The sequence below is a fragment of the Primulina huaijiensis genome, chromosome 12, assembly GCF_012295235.1.
Source record: "Primulina huaijiensis isolate GDHJ02 chromosome 12, ASM1229523v2, whole genome shotgun sequence".
NCBI classification, from domain to species: Eukaryota; Viridiplantae; Streptophyta; class Magnoliopsida; order Lamiales; family Gesneriaceae; genus Primulina; species Primulina huaijiensis.
Genome location: NC_133317.1, coordinates 9,592,704 through 9,612,085, shown reverse-complemented (window position 1 = coordinate 9,612,085; position 19,382 = coordinate 9,592,704). Strand labels below are relative to the sequence as shown.

Below are 19,382 nucleotides of genomic sequence, written 5' to 3'. Positions count from 1 at the left end.
TCTAAAATTGATCTGCGATCTGGATACCATCAATTAAAAGTGAAAGAGTCTGATGTGCACAAGACAGCATTCCGTACTAGATATGGGCACTACGAGTTTATGGTCATGTCATTCGGTCTGACTAATGCGCCAGCGATCTTCATGGATCTCATAAATCGCGTATTTCAGCCATATCTGGACCAGTTTATTATATAGTCTTCATTGATGATATATTGATCTATTCGAAGAACAAAGAGAAGCATAGTCGTCATTTGATGGCAACACTGCAAATACTACAAGACAGGAAACTGTATGCAAAATTCAACAAGTGCGAGTTTTGGCTTGATAGAGTGGCATTCTTAGGCCACATCATTTCTAGTGATGGCGTTGAAGTTGATCCAAGCAAAGTTGAGGCAGTGAAGAAGTGGCCAGCACCGAAGAGTGTTACCAAGATTCGTAGTTTCTTGGGACTAATTGGCTATTATCGCAAATTTATCAAGGGATTCTCATCCATTGCAGTACCATTGACATCTTTGACTAAGAAGAATGCAAAGTTTATTTGGGGATCCGAGTGTCAAGACAGTTTTGACAAGTTGAAGCAAGCCTTGATTTCAGGACCAGTTTTATCTATACCATCAAGGCAAGGGGAGTTCTGATGCAAAATGACCGAGTTATAGCTTATGCGTCGAGACAGTTGAAAATTCAAAAGAAAAACTACCCTACTCATGATCTTGAGCTTGCAGCAGTAGTTTTTGCATTGAAGATTTGGAGACACTACCTTTATGGGGAGAAGTGCAAAATATTCACCGATAATAAAAGTCTGAAATACTTCTTCACACAAAAAGAACTGAATACGAGACAACGCAGATGGCTTGAGTTAGTAAAGGACTATGACTGTGAGATTAGCTATCATCCGGGGAAAACTAATGTAGTGGCCGACGCACTAAGTAGAAAAGCACCAGTTATCACTAATCTATCACTTCAAAGCGTTGCAGTCCGAGATACAGTGGTTTGAGCTTACAGTTTATGCTAGGGGCAAGGCCCCTAATCTTGCCACCTTATCAGTGCAGTCGACTTTTAGAGACATAATTCGTGATGGGAAGTCTACTGATGAGCAGTTGCAAAAGTGGAGAGCAAGAGATGAAACCAAGGGTAAAAAATTATATTCTGAGATGGATGGTATAGTTCGTTATCGAGATCGATTATGGGTTCCTAGTGACGATTCTTTGATAAATCTTATTATGAAAGAAGCCCATGACACACCATATTCCATTCATCCGGGCAGCACAAAAATGTATAAAGATTTGCAATTGTTATATTGGTGGACGGGCATGAAGAGGGACATTTTGATATTTGTATCCGAGTGTTTGACCTGTCAGCAAGTTAAAGCAGAACATCAAAGGCCAGCAGGAAAACTTAAGTCACTTCCTATTCCCGAGTGGAAATGGGAAAACATCACTATGGACTTTGTTGTGGGATTGCCAAAGACTATTAAGGGATTCAATGCTATATGGGTGATAGTGGATCGTCTTACGAAATCAGCACATTTTCTGCCCATTAAGACGACATTCACCATGATTCAGTATGCAGAGTTATATATTCAAGAGATAATTTGTATGCATGGGATTCCTGTATCTATTGTTTCTGACAGAGATCCGAGATTCACGTCATCTTTTTGGAAGAGTTTGCATACAGCGATGGGGACCAAGTTGTTATTCAGTACAACATTTCATCCTCAAACAGATGGTCAGTCCGAAAGAGTTATAAAGATTTTAGAAGATCTACTTCGAGCTTGTGTTATTGACTTCCAAGGCAGATGGGAACCAAGATTACCTCTAGTGGAGTTCACCTACAATAATAGCTATCAATCATCTATCGGAATGGCTCCTTTTGAGGCACTTTATTGAAGAAAATGTAGATCTCCTATTCAATGGGACGAGATTGGGGAAAGAAGAGATATTGGTCCGGATGTGATTGAAGAGAATGCCGAGCTTGTAGTCAAAATTCGTGAGCGAATGAAGACTGCACAAAGCCGACTAAAAAGTTATGCTGACAAAAGACGAAGGGACTTAGAGTTTGAAGTGGGCGACCATGTATTTGTGAAAATAGCACATATGAAGGGTGTTATGCGCTTTGGCAAGAAAGACAAGCTTAGTCCAAGATTTATAGGTCCGTTTGAGATTTTGTAGAGAATTGGGACACTAGCTTATAAAGTGGCATTGCCACCAACACATTCTGAAGTTCACAATGTGTTCCATGTTTCAATGCTGCGGAAGTACATGTCGAACCCATCACATGTACTAAATTATGAACCACTTCAATTAACTCCAAATATGACATATGAATGAAGACCTGTCCAGATCTTAGCAAGGCAAGAAAGAAGATTGCGAAACAAAGTCATTCCAATGGTCAAGGTCAAGTGGCTGAATCACTCGCAGGAAGAAGCTACTTGGGAAACCGAGAGAGACTTGAAGAATCGTTATCCAAATCTATTCGGTAAGTTCTAATTTCGATAACGAAATTTTATTTAAAGGGGGAGGAATTGTAAGGTCCAAAACTAAGACGACGTAATCCAACCGCATGCGAATCTAGGAAATATGAAAAATGGCTAATTAATTGATTTAAATTTCTTAATTGATTGTGTGACATACATGACTACATGTTAAATAGGATTTTATTATCATTATGCATTAAACTGTATTTTTTTAAGGGTTATTCATGTAACGTTCCGAAAATTTGAAGGTCCACGTGAACCATATGCATGCAAATTATTAAATTTCTTTGGTATTTTATTAAATTTCTTTAAAGCATAAAATTCATGTTTATTTTATTAATTTACGTTTAATTATTTTTATGCATTTTATGCATAATTATTGCGTGATAGTAATTCATAAAAATTTTAAAAGTGCATGCAATCTATGATTTTTATTTAAATTTTGTGTTTAATTATCTTTATGCATTTTATGCATAATTCATGCATGATAGGATTTAATTCACGAAATTTTAAAAGTTCATACATTAGGGTTTTTAAATGCATTTCACGCTCGAACGAGGATCGGAGACCGGATAATTTGCAGGAAAATTACTTTAATTACATGATTTATTTTTATAAATTAATTTAAAACATTTTTAAAGGTATTCTTCAAAAATGAGAATTTTTGGGTATTTTTACCCGCAAGATTTTAATTTTTAACAGAAAACAAATTTTATCGAATCAGGGGATATTTGTGAGATTTCGGCTAATAATTTCAAAACCTTTTCAACACGAAATATTTTTCGGAAGTGTGTTTGAATTTAACGGGTCAACTTTTAAGGGCTTAAATATTCTTTTAAAACATTTAAGTATCAAGGTTAGATCCCATAACCTTTTAATTACTAACTCATTTAAGTTAAGTCAAACCCCTTCACTTCCCGTAACCCCACAGCCGATATTCACCAAATCCTTTTAGAATTTTCCTCGGCTTTTGGCAGCAGCAAGCTCAAGGGACACGGCCACTTCATTAAAAAAATAATTGACCATTAGTTAATTCCCTAAACTCCCACTAACCTATTTACGTTTCAGCAGCCGTCCATTCCCTCCACTCACAATCACCCTCGTGAATTTGTTGCTTCAAGGCTTTCGGTGGCATCATTTCCTCCTTCAAGCAAGAGCACCTCCTTCGGCCATTTGTCCCTCGATTGTTTGTCCAAGTTTAACCATCAGGCACGATTTGTAATATCCTTCTCGCATCATTCACGTTATATTATTGTTTTCCATGTATTTATGCACGTAAATTTTCGATTTAGCACTGTACGTGAGTTATGCATTCGTTTTTCAAGTGATCATGCTACCCTTAGTTTGATACTCACGTTTTCTGACTTTTAGTGCAAGGGGTTGCTGTTTTGTGAAGGTTAAGGGGGCGTTCAGGAGGACAGAGCGATGTTGTGTAGAGAGCGTAAGGTTTGGACAGGTTTGGGAGGGGGCCGAGAGGTGTAGGATGGAAGGGTTTCTCGCTTTTGGGTGGTGAGCGAGGGAGTGGTTGAACCAGCATCGCGAGGGCTGAACCGAGCCACGTACTAGGCCCTGGTGGGCTGAAGACACGGCTTGGAGAGGCTTGACAGCTTCTGGATCTGTCCTCATAGTGGTTCGATCAAGCTCAAGCGCTAAGGAGAGTCTCGTGTGTGATCTTTTGGCTGTTTTGCGGCTCTTCGCGGGTTGTAGCTTGCATGGGGCTGTGTTCATGGTTAAGGCAGGTCCAGTAAGGTTTGGTCTGAGTCCCTAGCGGCTGGGCTCGAGGTTGGTTGGGGTGGTTAGCATGTTAGGGTCAAGATTAGGGGGTTAACTTCACGGAAACGTGTTGCTGGAAATTCCAGCAGCTCGCTGACTGTGGGTTCGAAGGGCTATGGATCGGGTTTTAGAGTTTTTAGTGTCCTTTATGTGTTGTTAAGATATGGTAAAAAGTTGGGAAAGTTTTGGTTTAGTTTTGGCTCGATTCGGGTTATAACCGGGACATTGGTCTGAGTTTTAAAACGAATTAGATATTTGGGAATGAGTTTACGTTTAAGGATACTTTTAAAAATGTTTTGGGATATTTTAAGGAGTTTGGTAAGTTTCGGGTCAATTTTAGAGGTCCAGTGGTGAAATGGTAATTTTTGGGTTTCCGGGGGCAAAATGGTCATTTTGCACCCTGGGTGAGATTTTGGTCTTGACAGCGCCCTGAGCACAAATTATGATATTTTAAATGATTATGCATCACATTTACGATTTTTACACAAGTATGATAAATAAGGTGCATGCTTGGTTTAAAGGAAAAATTATGTATTTGCATGTTTTTATTAAGCGATGAATATGATGACACGTTTTGAAGGAAGTGATTTAGTTGTGACTAACACGATGACACGATGATATGATTGGAGATATCGTGAGGGAAAAGGCCCCAGAGAGAGCTTGTTTACGGGAGAAGGCCCAGAGGGAGCCCGACGATCGTATTTCCATTGACATGATATGATGATATTATAGGCCCGGGCTCAGTTGACAGGTGAGAGTGTCGCTGATTGCCCCCGCCGCCCGGTACCGTGGTTACACGTAGATGGATTCATCGACTGACATGATGATACGAAAGTCACAGCTAATGAACGGAATTCAAATTAAGATTTTAACACGTATATGCTGATACGATGATACATGCTATTATCATGTTTTTACAGGTCACGGTTACGCATACGATATGATATCATGATGAGACATGTTTTGACACGTTACGATTTTACACGACACGCTTATGTTCATGTTTTTTTTTTTTTTTTAAATGTATGTTGATTATGCTATTTTTCACTGCTGTGTGCTACGTATATGTACTTGTTATTAATAATGGTACAGGTGTGTTGAGTCTTTAGACTCACTAGGCGTGTGTGATGCAGGTGAGCATTTTGATCAGGGGACCGGAGGTGCCGAAGACTGAGTAGGCAGACGGGATGTGCGGTGACACGACCCGAGGACCATTATTTTTCCGCATATTGATCCATGTGTTTTGAGAGGAGTTACGCATTTTTATATGACGTTAGTCATTTTTAAACTGTGTTACTTTTATTGGCAAATAAATACGATTATTTTAAATGTAATTTTGTAATTGCGAGCCTTAAAAAAAAATTCCGCACTTATAAAACGGTAGACGTTACAGCATGTGAGGCCCGGGGCCGAAGAGGGTGGGGGGTGATCGCCGGTGCCATGAAGTTGCACGAACAATGAGCGGCTCCTGGCAGGCTTCTAGGCGGAGGGAATATGAATGGACCGATCTTACACCGGAAGGAGGGGGATTCTGAAACTGTTCAATGCAATGGACTGTACAGTTGAAGAAGGCTTAAAAGATTTGATATGTATTACTCATACCAATAAGATGCATCTTCTTTTCGGTAGTTCATTACATAAGAACTCCAAAGTTAAGCGTACTTGACTTGGGGCAATTCTAGGATGGGTGACCTCCTGGGAAATTTTCTAGGGTGCGTGTGAGCGAGGACATAAGCACGCTGGAAAGACTCGTATTGATACAGTGAGGAAAGTCGTCGAATTTGGGGCGTTTCAGTTGGTATCAGAGCCGACCTCTCTTAGTACGGTGTGGTTCGGGGACGAACCAAGCGGAAGCTGGCGGCCATGTGAGGCCCGGGGCTGAAGAGGGCCGATGAGGTTGCACGGACAATGAGCGGCTCCTGGCAGGCTTCTAGACGGAGGGAACATAAATGAACCGATCTTACACCGAAAGGAAGGTGATTTCGAAACTGTTCAATGTAATGGACTGTATAGTTGAAGAGGGCTTAAAAGATTTGATATGTACTACTCATACCAATAAGATGCATCTTCTTTTCGGTAGCTCATTACATAAGAACTCCAAAGTTAAGCGTGCTTGACTTGGGGAAATTCTGGGATGGGTGACCTCCTGGGAAATTTCTAGGGTGTGTGAGAGTGAGGACATAAGCACGCTGGAAAGACTCGTATTGGTACAGTGATGACAATCGTCAAATCTGGGGCATTTCAATTCAAGTTGCGATCGAGGAACGGGGACCGAGTAGTGGTGTGCAAAATTTCTGTTAAACCGAATTAACCGACCGAACCAAATTAATTCGAAAATTCGGTTCGATTAATTCGGAATTCGGTTTCGAAATTTTAAAAAATCGGTTAATTCGGTTAAATCGGTTCGGTTTCGGTTTTAATTTTAAAAATTCGGTTAAACTGAAAAAACCGATTTATAATTTATATTAATTTAAATTATAAATGGGTAATTAGAAATTAATGGTAAAGAAGCCCAACTTTTAATATATGGGCCAAACTTGTCTAACCCATTATAAGTTTCATTTGACCTAATTGAGAAGGAATCTTAAGCGAAGGAGATTTCACGCAGACGGCAGACGGGCTTCGAAGGTGACGGATGACTGGATGAGTGCGGGAGGCAAGTGCTGAGCAGGCTGTTCAACAACAAAAAAAGCTGGTTAGAGGTGATAATGTTGGTTTTATTTATTAGTACAAGTGTTCTTGCATCTCTGCTTTTGTGGACTTTGAATTTCTTGAAGAAGTATGTTTTCTTTTGACATTTTTGCCGTTGATTTGCTCTTCATGTGCTGCCCCTTTCTCTTTTTTCTTTTTCTTTTTTTACTTGTGTCGAGGAAACATGCCCTGTGCTTTGAGAGTCTAAACATGATCGTTCTATCTCTTATGTATTTGTCATTCCTGGTTTTCGTACTAAGGTAAAATGTTCAGTCTTTAAATTTGAATTCTTCCCTCATACAAGGCCTCGCTTGTGCGTTCATCATCCTCGCTCCGAGTAAGATGGTTGAACCTCTACTCAGTAGCCAAGGAGTTGGAACTCTTTTACTTTATTGAGCTTGAGCTTACATAACCATTTAAAAGAGTTTCTATCCGGTTTTCGTCTCCCAAAAAAAAGGACTGCGATATTGTTTTTGTTATTATTGTTAATAGCTTTATTTTGCTAGGTTTTTTTTCAGTAACTTAAATCTTACTTCTTGATACGGGAGGTTGCCTATATGGTGTCGTGTTGAACAAAATACCAAATATAATGGAATATGTTGAGGGGAAAGATGAAGATTAAATGGAAAATATATGTTTATTGTGTTTGTATTGACGAACCAACATACAATATTTAAATGGGATTACTATATGTGTTTAGTGGTAAATATCAGAATTTTTTACAAACTTTGGTGTATCCTAGTGTTACATCACTTGCATGTATTTACATATAGGTGCTAAGGAAAGAAATGAGAATGGAATTAGATTTGGACGATGGTGCCCCACTCTTAGATTCAGTTGCAGCTTGTACATGGTATCATGATGCATCATTTTAAATAATGTGTTGCATAAAGTTTGATTATCATAACCATATGATCTGCTACAACTTATTTGTTATTTTGATGAAAATTTTTATGATTTAATTGTAGATGTCAAGGCAAGAAGATATATCAATTATGGATATTGATGATAGTTGTTCCATTCTACAACTTTCAACTGGAATAGAAACATGTGTGAATTCTAAAGTGAAGGCAGCCAAACGAAAAGCAATGAAACCAAGAAGTGAGGTATGTGAGCATTTCACAAAATTTTCCAATTCTGAAAATGAAATTAAAGCTAAATGCAAGTATTGTGAGAAGGAATTTTATTGTGATCTATATAAAAATGGAACAGCGAGTTTGAGGGCACATATGAATTCTTGTAGAAAAAACCCACATGTTATTGAGACTAATCAAGCACAGTTAAGTCTACAACAAGGTGCAAAAGACAGTGAGGCGTGTTTAACTACTTGGAAATTTGATCGAGAAGTATGTAGTAAAGCTTTGGCTAGAATGATTGTGGTTGATGAACTCCCTTTCAAATTTGTAGAAGGTGATGGATTTAAAATGTTTATGGCTATAACATGTCCAAAGTTTCGAATCCCTTCAAGATGGACAGTTGCACGTGATATTGTTGATTTATATGAAGTTGAGAGAGAAAGGTTAAAAAGTTTCTTAAAAAATTCATCACAAAGAGTTTTTTTGACAACAGATACATGGACATCGATTCAAAAGATCAATTATATGTGTCTGACAGCTCACTTTATTGATAAAATTGGACTTTACAAAAAAAGATTATCGATTTTTGTCCAGTTACAAGTCATAAAGGTGAGTCCATTAGTTTAGCAATTGAGACATGCTTAAGGGATTGGGGAATTGACAAAATTTTGACGATTACGATTGACAATGCAAGTTCAAATGATGTTGCAATCAGTAATTTGAAAAGAAAGATGGCAAATTGGGATTCTACTATTTTAAAGGGAGAGTGCATTCATATGAGGTGTGTAGCTCATATAATCAATTTGATTGTTGTTGATGGCTTGAAAGATATGAGTGAGTCGGTGACAAGGGTCAGAGATGCAGTGAAATATGTTAAACAATCTCCTTCTAGATTAAATAAGTTTAAAGAATGTGTGAAGATTGAAAAAATTGAAAGCGAGAATTCTTTATGTCTTGACGTATCAACAAGATGGAACTCAACTTTCTTAATGTTGAATGTAGCTCAAAAATTTGAAAGGGCTTTAGAAAGATTTGATGAACAAGATCCATGTTATAAATTGGATCTTCAACTCACAAAATGGATTGATGTTGTGAATGATGGTGGAGAGGTGGTATTCGGTGCAGATGGCAAACCTAAAAAAGAAATGAGAACTTTCGATGGGAGGCCTACTAGTGCCGATTGGGAAAATGTTAGGACTTTTGCTGCTTTATTGCAAGTATTTTATGAACTAACTTTGAAAGTTTCATGTTCATTGTATGTCACATCCAATACTTTTGCACATGAGATTAGTTTCATTCACACAATATTGAAAGAGTGGAAAGAAAGTGATGATTTTGGTGTATATTCTATGGGAGTTAAAATGAAAAAAAAAATTGACAAGTACTTGGGAGATCCCGAGAAAATGAATAATTTACTCTATGTTGCGGTGGTGCTCGATCCAAGACACAAATTAGATTTTGTTGAATTCATGTTGTTAGAATTGTATGGAGATGAAATGGGTGCAAGAGTAGGAAAAACAGTAAAAGAAACTTTGCTTTCTTTGTATAAAAATTACAAGGAGAAGATGGAGCCTCAAGGAAGCAAATCAAAAGTGTTATCTATTCAACAAGTAAGTGACGTTGAGCAAAAAAGTGCAAGTCAAATAGATTTAAAAAGACAATCAATTCTTGAGAAGTACAAAAAGCAAAAGGCACAGAGTTTTGGTGATGGTAATATTTCAGAATTGGATAGATATCTAACTGAGATGGTTGAGGAGTATTCTGAATATTTTGATATTTTGGGATGGTGGAAGCAAAATTGTCATAGATTTCCCATACTTTCTGAAATTGCTCGTGATGTGTTGGCTATTCAAATATCAACTGTTGCTTCAGAATATGCTTTTAGTACTGGTGGGCGAGTACTTGATTGTTTTAGGAGTTCATTGACTCCTAAGATAGTGGAAAGCCTTGTTTGCACACAAGATTGGCTCCGTTCATGCCCAATACCAATTAATGTTGAAGAGACTTTGGAGGATATGGAAAACCTAGAAGATCGTAAGTTTATTTTTTTTATAAAAATGTTATAGTTATAATTTTTTTTATTGGTATAAACTTCTAATTCATTTTACTTGTATGTCATACTTTATTTTTCAGAGATAGCAAAACTTGGGTTGGACTCATCTTCCTCAACAATACCTGTGGATAAATCATAAATGAAATACGTAAGTGAGAATGATAAATGAAACGTTTTGTCATGTATTTTATTATGCTCTCTGTTTCATCTTCTGAATTCTTACTTTTCGAACATTATTCTATGTCCATCCATGGTTGATGCTGACACATTTTTCTACGATAAACAAAGATTATCGCATCTTATCTTATGTTCTTTTTCGTCGTGTGTTTTGGACTTTTGATTTATTGAGGTGCCAGGCTTTTGAAACTGCATAATGACATTCAAAGTTGTGGATACGAGGACGTGAAGATTATGTGGAAAATGCTGAGAAGAACAGAATTCAAGTAATGTCGCACCACGACAAGCACAAAAGTAGATGGTTTTGGAGGAATTTTTCATGGTCCAGCACCCATTCAAACCATGAAGGAGCAGCAGTTTCCTTTTCTTAAAATCAAACTTGATGAAGAAAAGCTCTCCAACTATTGCACAATAATATTATGATGATAGACTTGATTTCCTTCGAGATAGTCATGCACTCATGCTTACGTTTTGGTGATTGTAATATCTTCAAGTTTTTATCGTTTATGTTTGATCGTAATATCTTCAAGTTTGATTGTAATATCTTCGAGTTTGTATCGTTCAAGATAGTCAAGCACTCATGCTTTCTTTTTCTTTTTCTTTTTTTGGTTATAATTCACATTTTTTTTAAAAAAAAAATCGGTTATTTCGGTCGGTCCGAAATAACCGATTTAAAAATCGGTTCGGTTAATTCGGTTTCTATGATTAATTCGGTCGGTTCGGTTATTCTGAAATAAAATCGGTTAAATCGGTTATAGGTCTATTCGGTTCGGTCGGTCACCGAATAGACCGATTGCACACTCCTAGGACCGAGGGTAGGAAAACGTAAAATGTTTTTATTAAATAATTATTTTTAATTGTTTAAAATATGGTTGATGGTTTTCACATTTTTGAAAATATGGGTTTCGAGGTGATTTTATACGCCGGGACGTAATTTTTATCGGTGTTGGATTTTTAACAAAAACGCGAACTTTTTGGCAACCCGACTATTAAATTCACAAGCTTATTTTTACCAAAACTATTTTAATATTTTAATTAAATCCTAACTAAGACTAATGGACCTAAACTTATGCTTAATAGGCCTTTAGCCTTGTTAGGACATAATTAACTATATAAAATAAATTAAATACCCCAAAACCCTACATGAACTGCGCGCCACTTTTCAGAATTTTGTTCTCCCAAAACTCACTCATATACATGACAACACACACCACATATTGAAGAGGAAATATCGAGGAAAGCACAAGGAATTCAAGCCAAAGGTTCTTGCCCGTTCTTCGTCGTCAACGTTAATTCATGCGTATAAAACACAAAGGCACGCCATACTTCTTCCTTTTCTCGTCTTTCACACCATAGTAAATATTTAAAATTGTTTTGCATGAAGAAACAAGGAGCACTTGATTATATTTCGTTTTTCAAGCATATGTGATGTTAAAACATGGTTTATGGTTCAAATAACTTGTATATTATTTGGTTAAGGGGCTGCCATGACGTAAGTTAAGATCAAAAGTGGTTTACACCTATTCTAGAGTCATATACTCACGCCTAAAACACCTCAAAGTCGAAGGAAATAAGCAACATGCTGGAATCGTTTTTGCTGTCAAGGGTTTATGGGTTCGGGTTTCATGGTTAAGGGGAGGGCTGGCCTTGGCTTGGGTTTAGGGCTGGCCTGGGGTTAGGGTTGAGTCATGGGGGAGACTCCTAGCCAAACAAAGACTCCTACCCGAGAACCATGCGCAGATTTGCGCAGAGGTTGCGCGGCTTGCAGGGGAGTAAGGGCTCGGTCCAGGGCTCACGAGCTGGGCTAGGGTGTTTCATTAGGGTCCTAAGAAGGTGCACTAGAGGTTGGTTCGGGTGCTGGGGCGTCGGCTAGGTCCCTAGGCACATGAAACTAGAGTCCATGCAATTTGCAACTCTCGGCCAGCATAGGTGGGGAGTGGGGTGGGAAGGTTTTATAAGGGATCTAAGGGTCTAGTAGGGTACTCTAGTGTGTTGGTCAGGGTTTGGATCAACATGGTCTGGGGGTGACTCGAGAAAATAGAAAGATGGCTCGGGGTCGAAGTTTATGTGTCATAATAGGGTTTCTTAACTAAAATAAATTGAAAATGGCTCACGGGGGTCGAGTCTTGGTTCATGGGGCTAAAATAATATAAAAATACTAAATTTTGATTTTAGGAATTTTATATTAAAGTTTGGGATTTTTCGGAATTAAATCACCATCAAAACAACTAATTAAAGATAAATGAGAAAGTTTAATATTTAAGCAAAATAAAATTATGAAAAAATTAATTTAGGCTTAAATAATTATTTGGGACATGTTAGGGTCAAAGAAATCAAGAAAAAGTCAAAACGTAAATGTCAAGTCCAGGGGTAAAACGATCTTTTTACACTTAAAAATTAGTAAACATCATGGCAGTGATCTAAATGCTCTTTTTATGATATTATGATTATGTTTAAATGTTTATGAAATTATGCATGATGAAATTATGATTTTTAAACGTCCATGGATTTTTATGATTTAAGGTTGACATGTAAAAGATATGTTGCAAGCTTTGTTTCAAAAATAAAAATGATATATTACGCATGATTTTTATAAGTGATGGAAATGTAAAACGTTGAAGGAAGTGAAGTAATTGTGACTATAATGATATTATGTTGGAGATGTCGTGAGGGTTATGGTCCCACTGGGAGCTCGACGATTGTATTTCTCGTGACACCATTGAGGATATGAGGTTTGAGGTAAGGATAAGAATATCGTGAGGGGAGAAGGCCCCAGAGGGAGCCCATTTATGGGAGAAGGCTCCAGAGGGAGCCCCGATGATCGTATTCCTATTCGATGAGGATAGGCCAAGGCTCACTTGACGGGTGAGAGTGTCGCTGATGTCCCCGCCGCCCAGTACCGTGGTTACATGTAGATGGATCCATCGAATTTTTGAGGTTTGAGGAAAGTCACAATTAACGATCTGAATTCAACAAAGAAAAAAGAAAAGAAAAAATGTTTATGATCATGATAAAATGTTTTATGTTATGATTTGAGAAAAAGAAAAAAAGTTAATGTTTACGTTATGCATGTCATGAAAATGTTATTTTTACGTAAAATTATTTTCACTGTCGCATGTGATTTTATACGTATTATTTTATATCAAGATGATGGTGTGTTGAGTCTTTAGACTCACTAGGTGTGATGGATGCATGTAATGATGATGTTAATATTACTGGAGGTCTTGACGGTTGATTTTGCTGGAGTGTCGGTGCACACAACCCGAGGACCAGCGCTTTTATTTTTCCGCACTCATGACTTACGATTTGTGGTTTACGATTTACGTTAAAAATTTTACGACTTTTACTTATGTTTTGAGTGGTTTTTGAGAGGATGGGTAGGTTTGGTCACACATTTGACGTTTACATGTTTTAACTATTTCACTTGATTTTTCAAATACTAGTTGGTTGGTTTATTTTTAAAATGGAGCAAAATATTTTATGAAAATATTTTTATGTAGTATGGGTGATCGACCGAATTAAGGTAAGTTTTAAAAAAAAATTCTAATACTTTTTAAGCAAAAAAAAGACAGACGTTTCAGCGAAGGGGTTAGATTCGTTAATCTCATGTTGAGGAACACCAGAAGAATCGAAATGTTCAAGAAGCGTGCGAGAGAATTTTATTTTTTGAAAAGACATGTTTCAGCTGTTAGCTCATCGTGATAGATTTTTCCTTTCAATGGCCAAGTTGGTTTGGGCTCATTTAGAAGCCTCAGAGGAGATGGGCACGCCACATATAACCAATTTAGCCAAATTGGCCCACTGACCAAATTGGCTAGAGGGGACAATTATTATGTCCAAAAATAATTAAAAAGCCCATAAACAAAGCCCAACATTCGGCCCAAGAAGAGTTGCAGTTTGGTCCAAGAAAATACGATGGCAGGAGTTGAGCCATGACCCAACGTGAGCGATCATGGAATGTGGTTGAAACTTCTCCGTGAAGTGTGACAAAAGCAGAAGGAGGAATCAGAAAGAAGGCATCGACAAATCAACACAAAAAATTAACAGCAAACTTCTGGAGAATTCTGTCATTAATTGTTCGCTTGTTTTTCATTTTCCAAGCAGTCTTTTTTTACATATTCCTTCAATTTTCTTGTAAAAATGTAGATCAAAATTCATAACAGCATATTTAAGTTTGATGTTGTCTATGAATTTTCTCTATAATTTCTTTATTTTCCTCTGTTTATACGTTTAGCTTTGAAGTCATATCGAAAGAACTATAACTAACGGTCGAATCGAGACTCGCAACGCTTAACAAACGAAATTGGATCATTCACATTTGGTACGGTCACGTGCCTGACACGCCCGCAATTTTCATGATAAACACATGTTCACGTAAATTACCCAAAAGACAATGCTGCTTGATTAAACAAAAAAAAAAAAGAAGAAGCAATGTTTTTAAAAACTTTCGGACAGAAATTTTATATATAAAAAAAGAGATGAGGATGAGAACTACTTGATTTTTTGTATATCAAATGAAATGAAGGTTTTATAGCACAATTTGTGCTGCTCGACTTTGAACNAAATAAAGCCTGCACATGAAACACCTCTCTCTCTCTCTCTCTCGAAGCTCACCCGCCGTTGATTTCACAAATCGTCCTTGTTTCGAATTTGCTTAATCTTTAAGCTTGTTTCCATACAGTCGAACCAAGAATCCCAAATAGACCATTTTTACCGTCTTGTTTTTGTTTTTACTTTGTTCTACGAATTTTCTTAAGGAAGATAAAGGGTCGCTTCAGTATTTCCAACACCGACTTTACATAGAGTAGATACAAGGGTTTTTAGACAGATTCGAGAAAAAAAAATGGAAAAGAAAGTCTTGATAATATGCTGTGTTGTAGGGCTTTTGGGCTTGCTGTGTGCTGCTACGGGCTTTGCTGCGGAGGCCAAGAGGATTAAGGTAAATGTGAATTTGTTTACTAACTATAGCTGTAGATTTTGTTTTTGTAGTTTTCTTGATTGGATTGTTCTGTGTTTTTTTTTTTTTTTGGGTTTTGTTTGTAGCTTGCTTGCTTCTTTTTTCAATCATCTTGCTTGATTTATTTTTTTAAATCTTATCTATTTTAATGATTTGGAAGTTGTCAGTTAGAGGGGAAAATACCCTTTATTTAGGGTACTTACAAAAATCTGTTCGAGAAATAACTGCTTTTAATGTTGGGTCAAGGTGTTTGGTTTTGCTTGCTTTGTTGAAGGGAGCAGATTGTTTTAGCATTTTAATATGATTTCGCTATGGAGTATTAGGATTTGTTTTTTTTTTTATTCTTAAATCTCTTTTGCAGATTAATTGGCGAATTATATGTTTTTTGGATGACTTATAATTAGTAGAAGTTTTGTAGGTTGGGCGTGAACTACTTGTGAGTTATGTTTTGTGTTGCCTTCTTTCCTGGGGAAAAAAAAAACTATTATTTTATGAATATCAGATCCCTTCACAGACCAAGTTTAACGTAATCCTTCCTATTCAGTGACACCAAATCTTCCTATTAAGTGACATCAAATCAGGCCAAAGTCGTCCTACAGAATTGGATTGTGTCTTTATGGTTTGAGCCCTTCTTCTTTGTTATCTAAATCCCTTTTGACCATATTAGCAGTAAGTTGAATTGGGCGATGATTGGGGTGGTATTAATACAAATATCTGTCAACATCTTTATGGTAATTCTTCACATGGTGGTTCCTTTGGCATTCTTGCACATTATATAATTGTGCTGGCCAGGAGTATCCATTTTGCACCTCCCTAGACTAGGTGGGTACCGTGCATACTTTTTACTTACGTGGGTCATGGAGTAATATGTTACTGAAGCTCATGTGCTCAAAGAGCGTCGTGATACTTAAATATTTTGTTAGTCTTTCTTAGTGCACATATCCACGACCACATTGAACATTATGTTGTTTTGCCAGCCTTTTGTGCGAGCAGTTTTGGTTTGTGAAGCCTGCAACAATGGGACAAATGTATTTCTCTTAAATCTTAATGATTTACTATGATATTTTTGACTGTTCTGGAGTCTTTAGAATGCATGGTTCATAGACTCATAAATGATTTTAACTAGTCCACGTTTTCAAATAATTAAAATTGAAAACTAGAGTGGAGTTAGTGTAATTTAGCAAATTGGAGTAACGATAAATTTGAGTGTTGCTTTTAAATTTTTAATGCTTTTGACTATTTTTATTTTCAGTTGATCTTTTCATTTGTAATTTGTTCTTGAACTATGAGGTTGTTCTTGAGTGAGAACTCTGTATAAAAGGCTATAAGGTTAGACTCTGCCTAAAAACTAGATTTGAACACTAGATTCAAGATGAACCTTTTTACTAGTTTCTGGTCGAATGATGCAGTTTAAATGAATTTTAAATATAGAGGGTATGTTTGATTTCCTTCTATATATCACATAATTCTCTAAATGACATGTGATACACGGGTAACAAGAATCTTTCTATTATATTCTATAGGGTAGATTTCACCCCTGAACCGTTTATTACTTGCGAGGCAGGTATTTGTGTTGACCTCTGTCTTGTGCCCTAAGTCTTAGTCAAGTAATCATTTGGTTCCTTGTTCATTATACAGAGTTCTGATGTTAGTTCTTCCTCTGCCACTGAATGCATTTATCCAAGAAGTCCTGCTCTTGGCCTTGGATTAACCGCAGCTGTTTCTCTCATGATCGCGCAAATTATAATCAATGTTGCTACTGGATGCATTTGTTGTAGAAAAGGGCCACATCAATCAAACTCTAATTGGACTTTAGCACTTGTTTGCTTCGTTGTCTCCTGGTAATGATCAGAATTTTTTCCTCTTATTCTATGCACGTGAAATGACTTGCACTCAAGTGCAAACTCTTGAAACTTTTACAGAATAGTTTAGATTACCTATATGTTGCCAAACTATATTTCTGTTCGATGGACTTCCACGGCTTATCACCATATATCAGCAGATAATATTTTTCATGCTTAATTCTAGTTTTCTAGGCTAGCTGTGTGAAACCTGAACTCAAAATACTTTTTGGGATTATAGTTTGCAAGTTAAATAGGAAAAAAGTTTATAAGCCTCCGACCTCCCTCCCTAAACTGCCACTTTCTTCCCCTTGAAACTCATCTCATAAAATACTCAATTGTTGTTTAGTGCAGCTTGTTTCTGACATGATGTTATACAGGTTTACGTTTGTAATAGCATTCCTTCTGTTGCTAACGGGCGCAGCACTCAATGAGCAACACAGTGAAGAGAACTTGTACTTTGGCAACTACTACTGTTATGTTGTCAAACCAGGTGTTTTTGCTGGAGCTGCCGTCTTATCCCTTGCCAGCATCTTTCTTGGGATCATCTATTACATTACCTTAACTTCCGGAAAAAACAGAACTGGTCCATGGGGTGTGTCTGCTCCGCCTAGTCAAGGTGGCATTGCCATGGGACAACCACAGTTTCCTCCGCCCCAACATAATGCTCAAGGTCCTGTTTTCGTGCATGAAGATACTTACACAAGGCGTCAGTTCGCTTGAAGACTCTCTTGTTAATAGGAGTTTAGGTAGAAGGCTTTGTCGATTTGACTGAATGACGCACGTATATTGCTGTCTGAACATCGTCATAATCTATGTTCTTTAAAACCAATGTTTATTATATGAACTTGTAAGATAGGCGATTGAGATTGTTTTATTTCAAGCGATCCCAAATTTTAAAAGTCCAGATAAAGTTGAAATATTACGTTTGGAAATTCATATTAATTAATTTATCCTATGTTGTTATTTGCGTTCATGTGATGTGTTTTCACCACTATTTTGCGATACCTGCTCCAATTTATCACCCGGCTATTTTTCATATGGAACATGTCTGTTAAAAGAAATAATTTAATGAGAGTCAACTATGCATGAGAAGAAAATAATAATTACCAGGAATTTATTATTTTCAGACAAGGTGTTTTTAAACTCGTTAAATTCTCTGTGTGACTTGGATCATTGGTTTATCGAACATATAAGGGCATCTGCATCCGTTCTCATTAATCCATGTTAATAACTCTCCATCTCCTCAAAAATTATGGAGTCCACGAGCCATATATTCATTACATTAACACTTTCCCATTATTAACTCACACCCACATTCATTTAATATCAACTTTCATTATTTATGGGTCCCACTGTCCACTTACTCATTTTTTTTCTTTTTAATTATTTCAATATCTTTCTAATATTTTTAAAATTTTACAACAAATATTACTAAAAATAAATAGTATTATTATTTTAAAAATAACTTAATTCCAATATTCATTAAAATATTATTAAGAAATGAAAAATTTCTTTAGAACATGCCTTAATTATGACGGTTGTTAAAAAACCGTCGCAATTAGCGACTTTTTTAAAAAACCGTTGCAAGTAGCGACGCTTTTCAAGTTGCGCCGGTTTACGAAAAACCGTCGCAACTTGCGAAATAATGCCGTTCATTCTAGTGAATTTCTTGGCAGCCAAAATTAATAACTTCTACACCCACATTAGTGCATGAACATTAATGGGCGTTAATGGATGCCCTAACAAGTGCTCCATTATTTGATTACCAAACAGGCAATGACGACATTGCCATAATCCACAAACCAATGATCGTAGACCTCGAGAAGAGTTCAAGAGAAGCACAAAATCAAAATGCAAAGCAATCCCATTCAGCTTTTGCTTTCATTCCCCAGTCTGTTTGTTCTGTGGAAGCGCTTGCTGAGCTGATCTCATCATCGCATGTACGACTCAACCAATTCAAAACCAAGTCTGGATTTCGAACAGTTCTCAAGACCATGTTTTTGTCGACATTCTCAGCAATGTTTTACTCTCTTTTGTAAGAACCAGTTTACTACTGCAAATGCCTGTTTTCTCTTTGTTATCCTAAACATCAGCAAACTTTTCCACTCTATTCAGATTTCTTGGTTGGTGGTGGTACTTGTTGCATCAATATAATTCAAGCTTCGAGCCTTAAATTCAAATCCAATCTATTTTTTTTTACTTTATGTTCTCGTTTTTCATAGTCTTCTTAAGTTAAATCGTACCCTTTCGATCATATTATATCTACGGGAACATGACTGCAAATCCATCACATCTTTTCTTATAATGGACTCGAATTGAATTTATTTTAATATCCCAT

The 19,382-nt window shown here is 36.9% G+C and overlaps 1 protein-coding gene across 1 annotated transcript; it reads left to right on the top strand.

Annotated features, from left to right (window-relative positions):
- Positions 1-14,814: 14,814 nt before the first annotated feature.
- Positions 14,815-17,920, top strand: LOC140989192 (protein VASCULATURE COMPLEXITY AND CONNECTIVITY). Its single transcript, XM_073458325.1, has 3 exons — positions 14,815-15,182; positions 16,839-17,041; positions 17,422-17,920. Exons 1-3 carry the CDS (start codon positions 15,087-15,089, stop codon positions 17,762-17,764), a joined length of 642 nt encoding a protein of 213 aa, XP_073314426.1. The 5' UTR covers positions 14,815-15,086; the 3' UTR covers positions 17,765-17,920.
- The last annotated feature ends 1,462 nt before the right edge of the window (positions 17,921-19,382 follow it).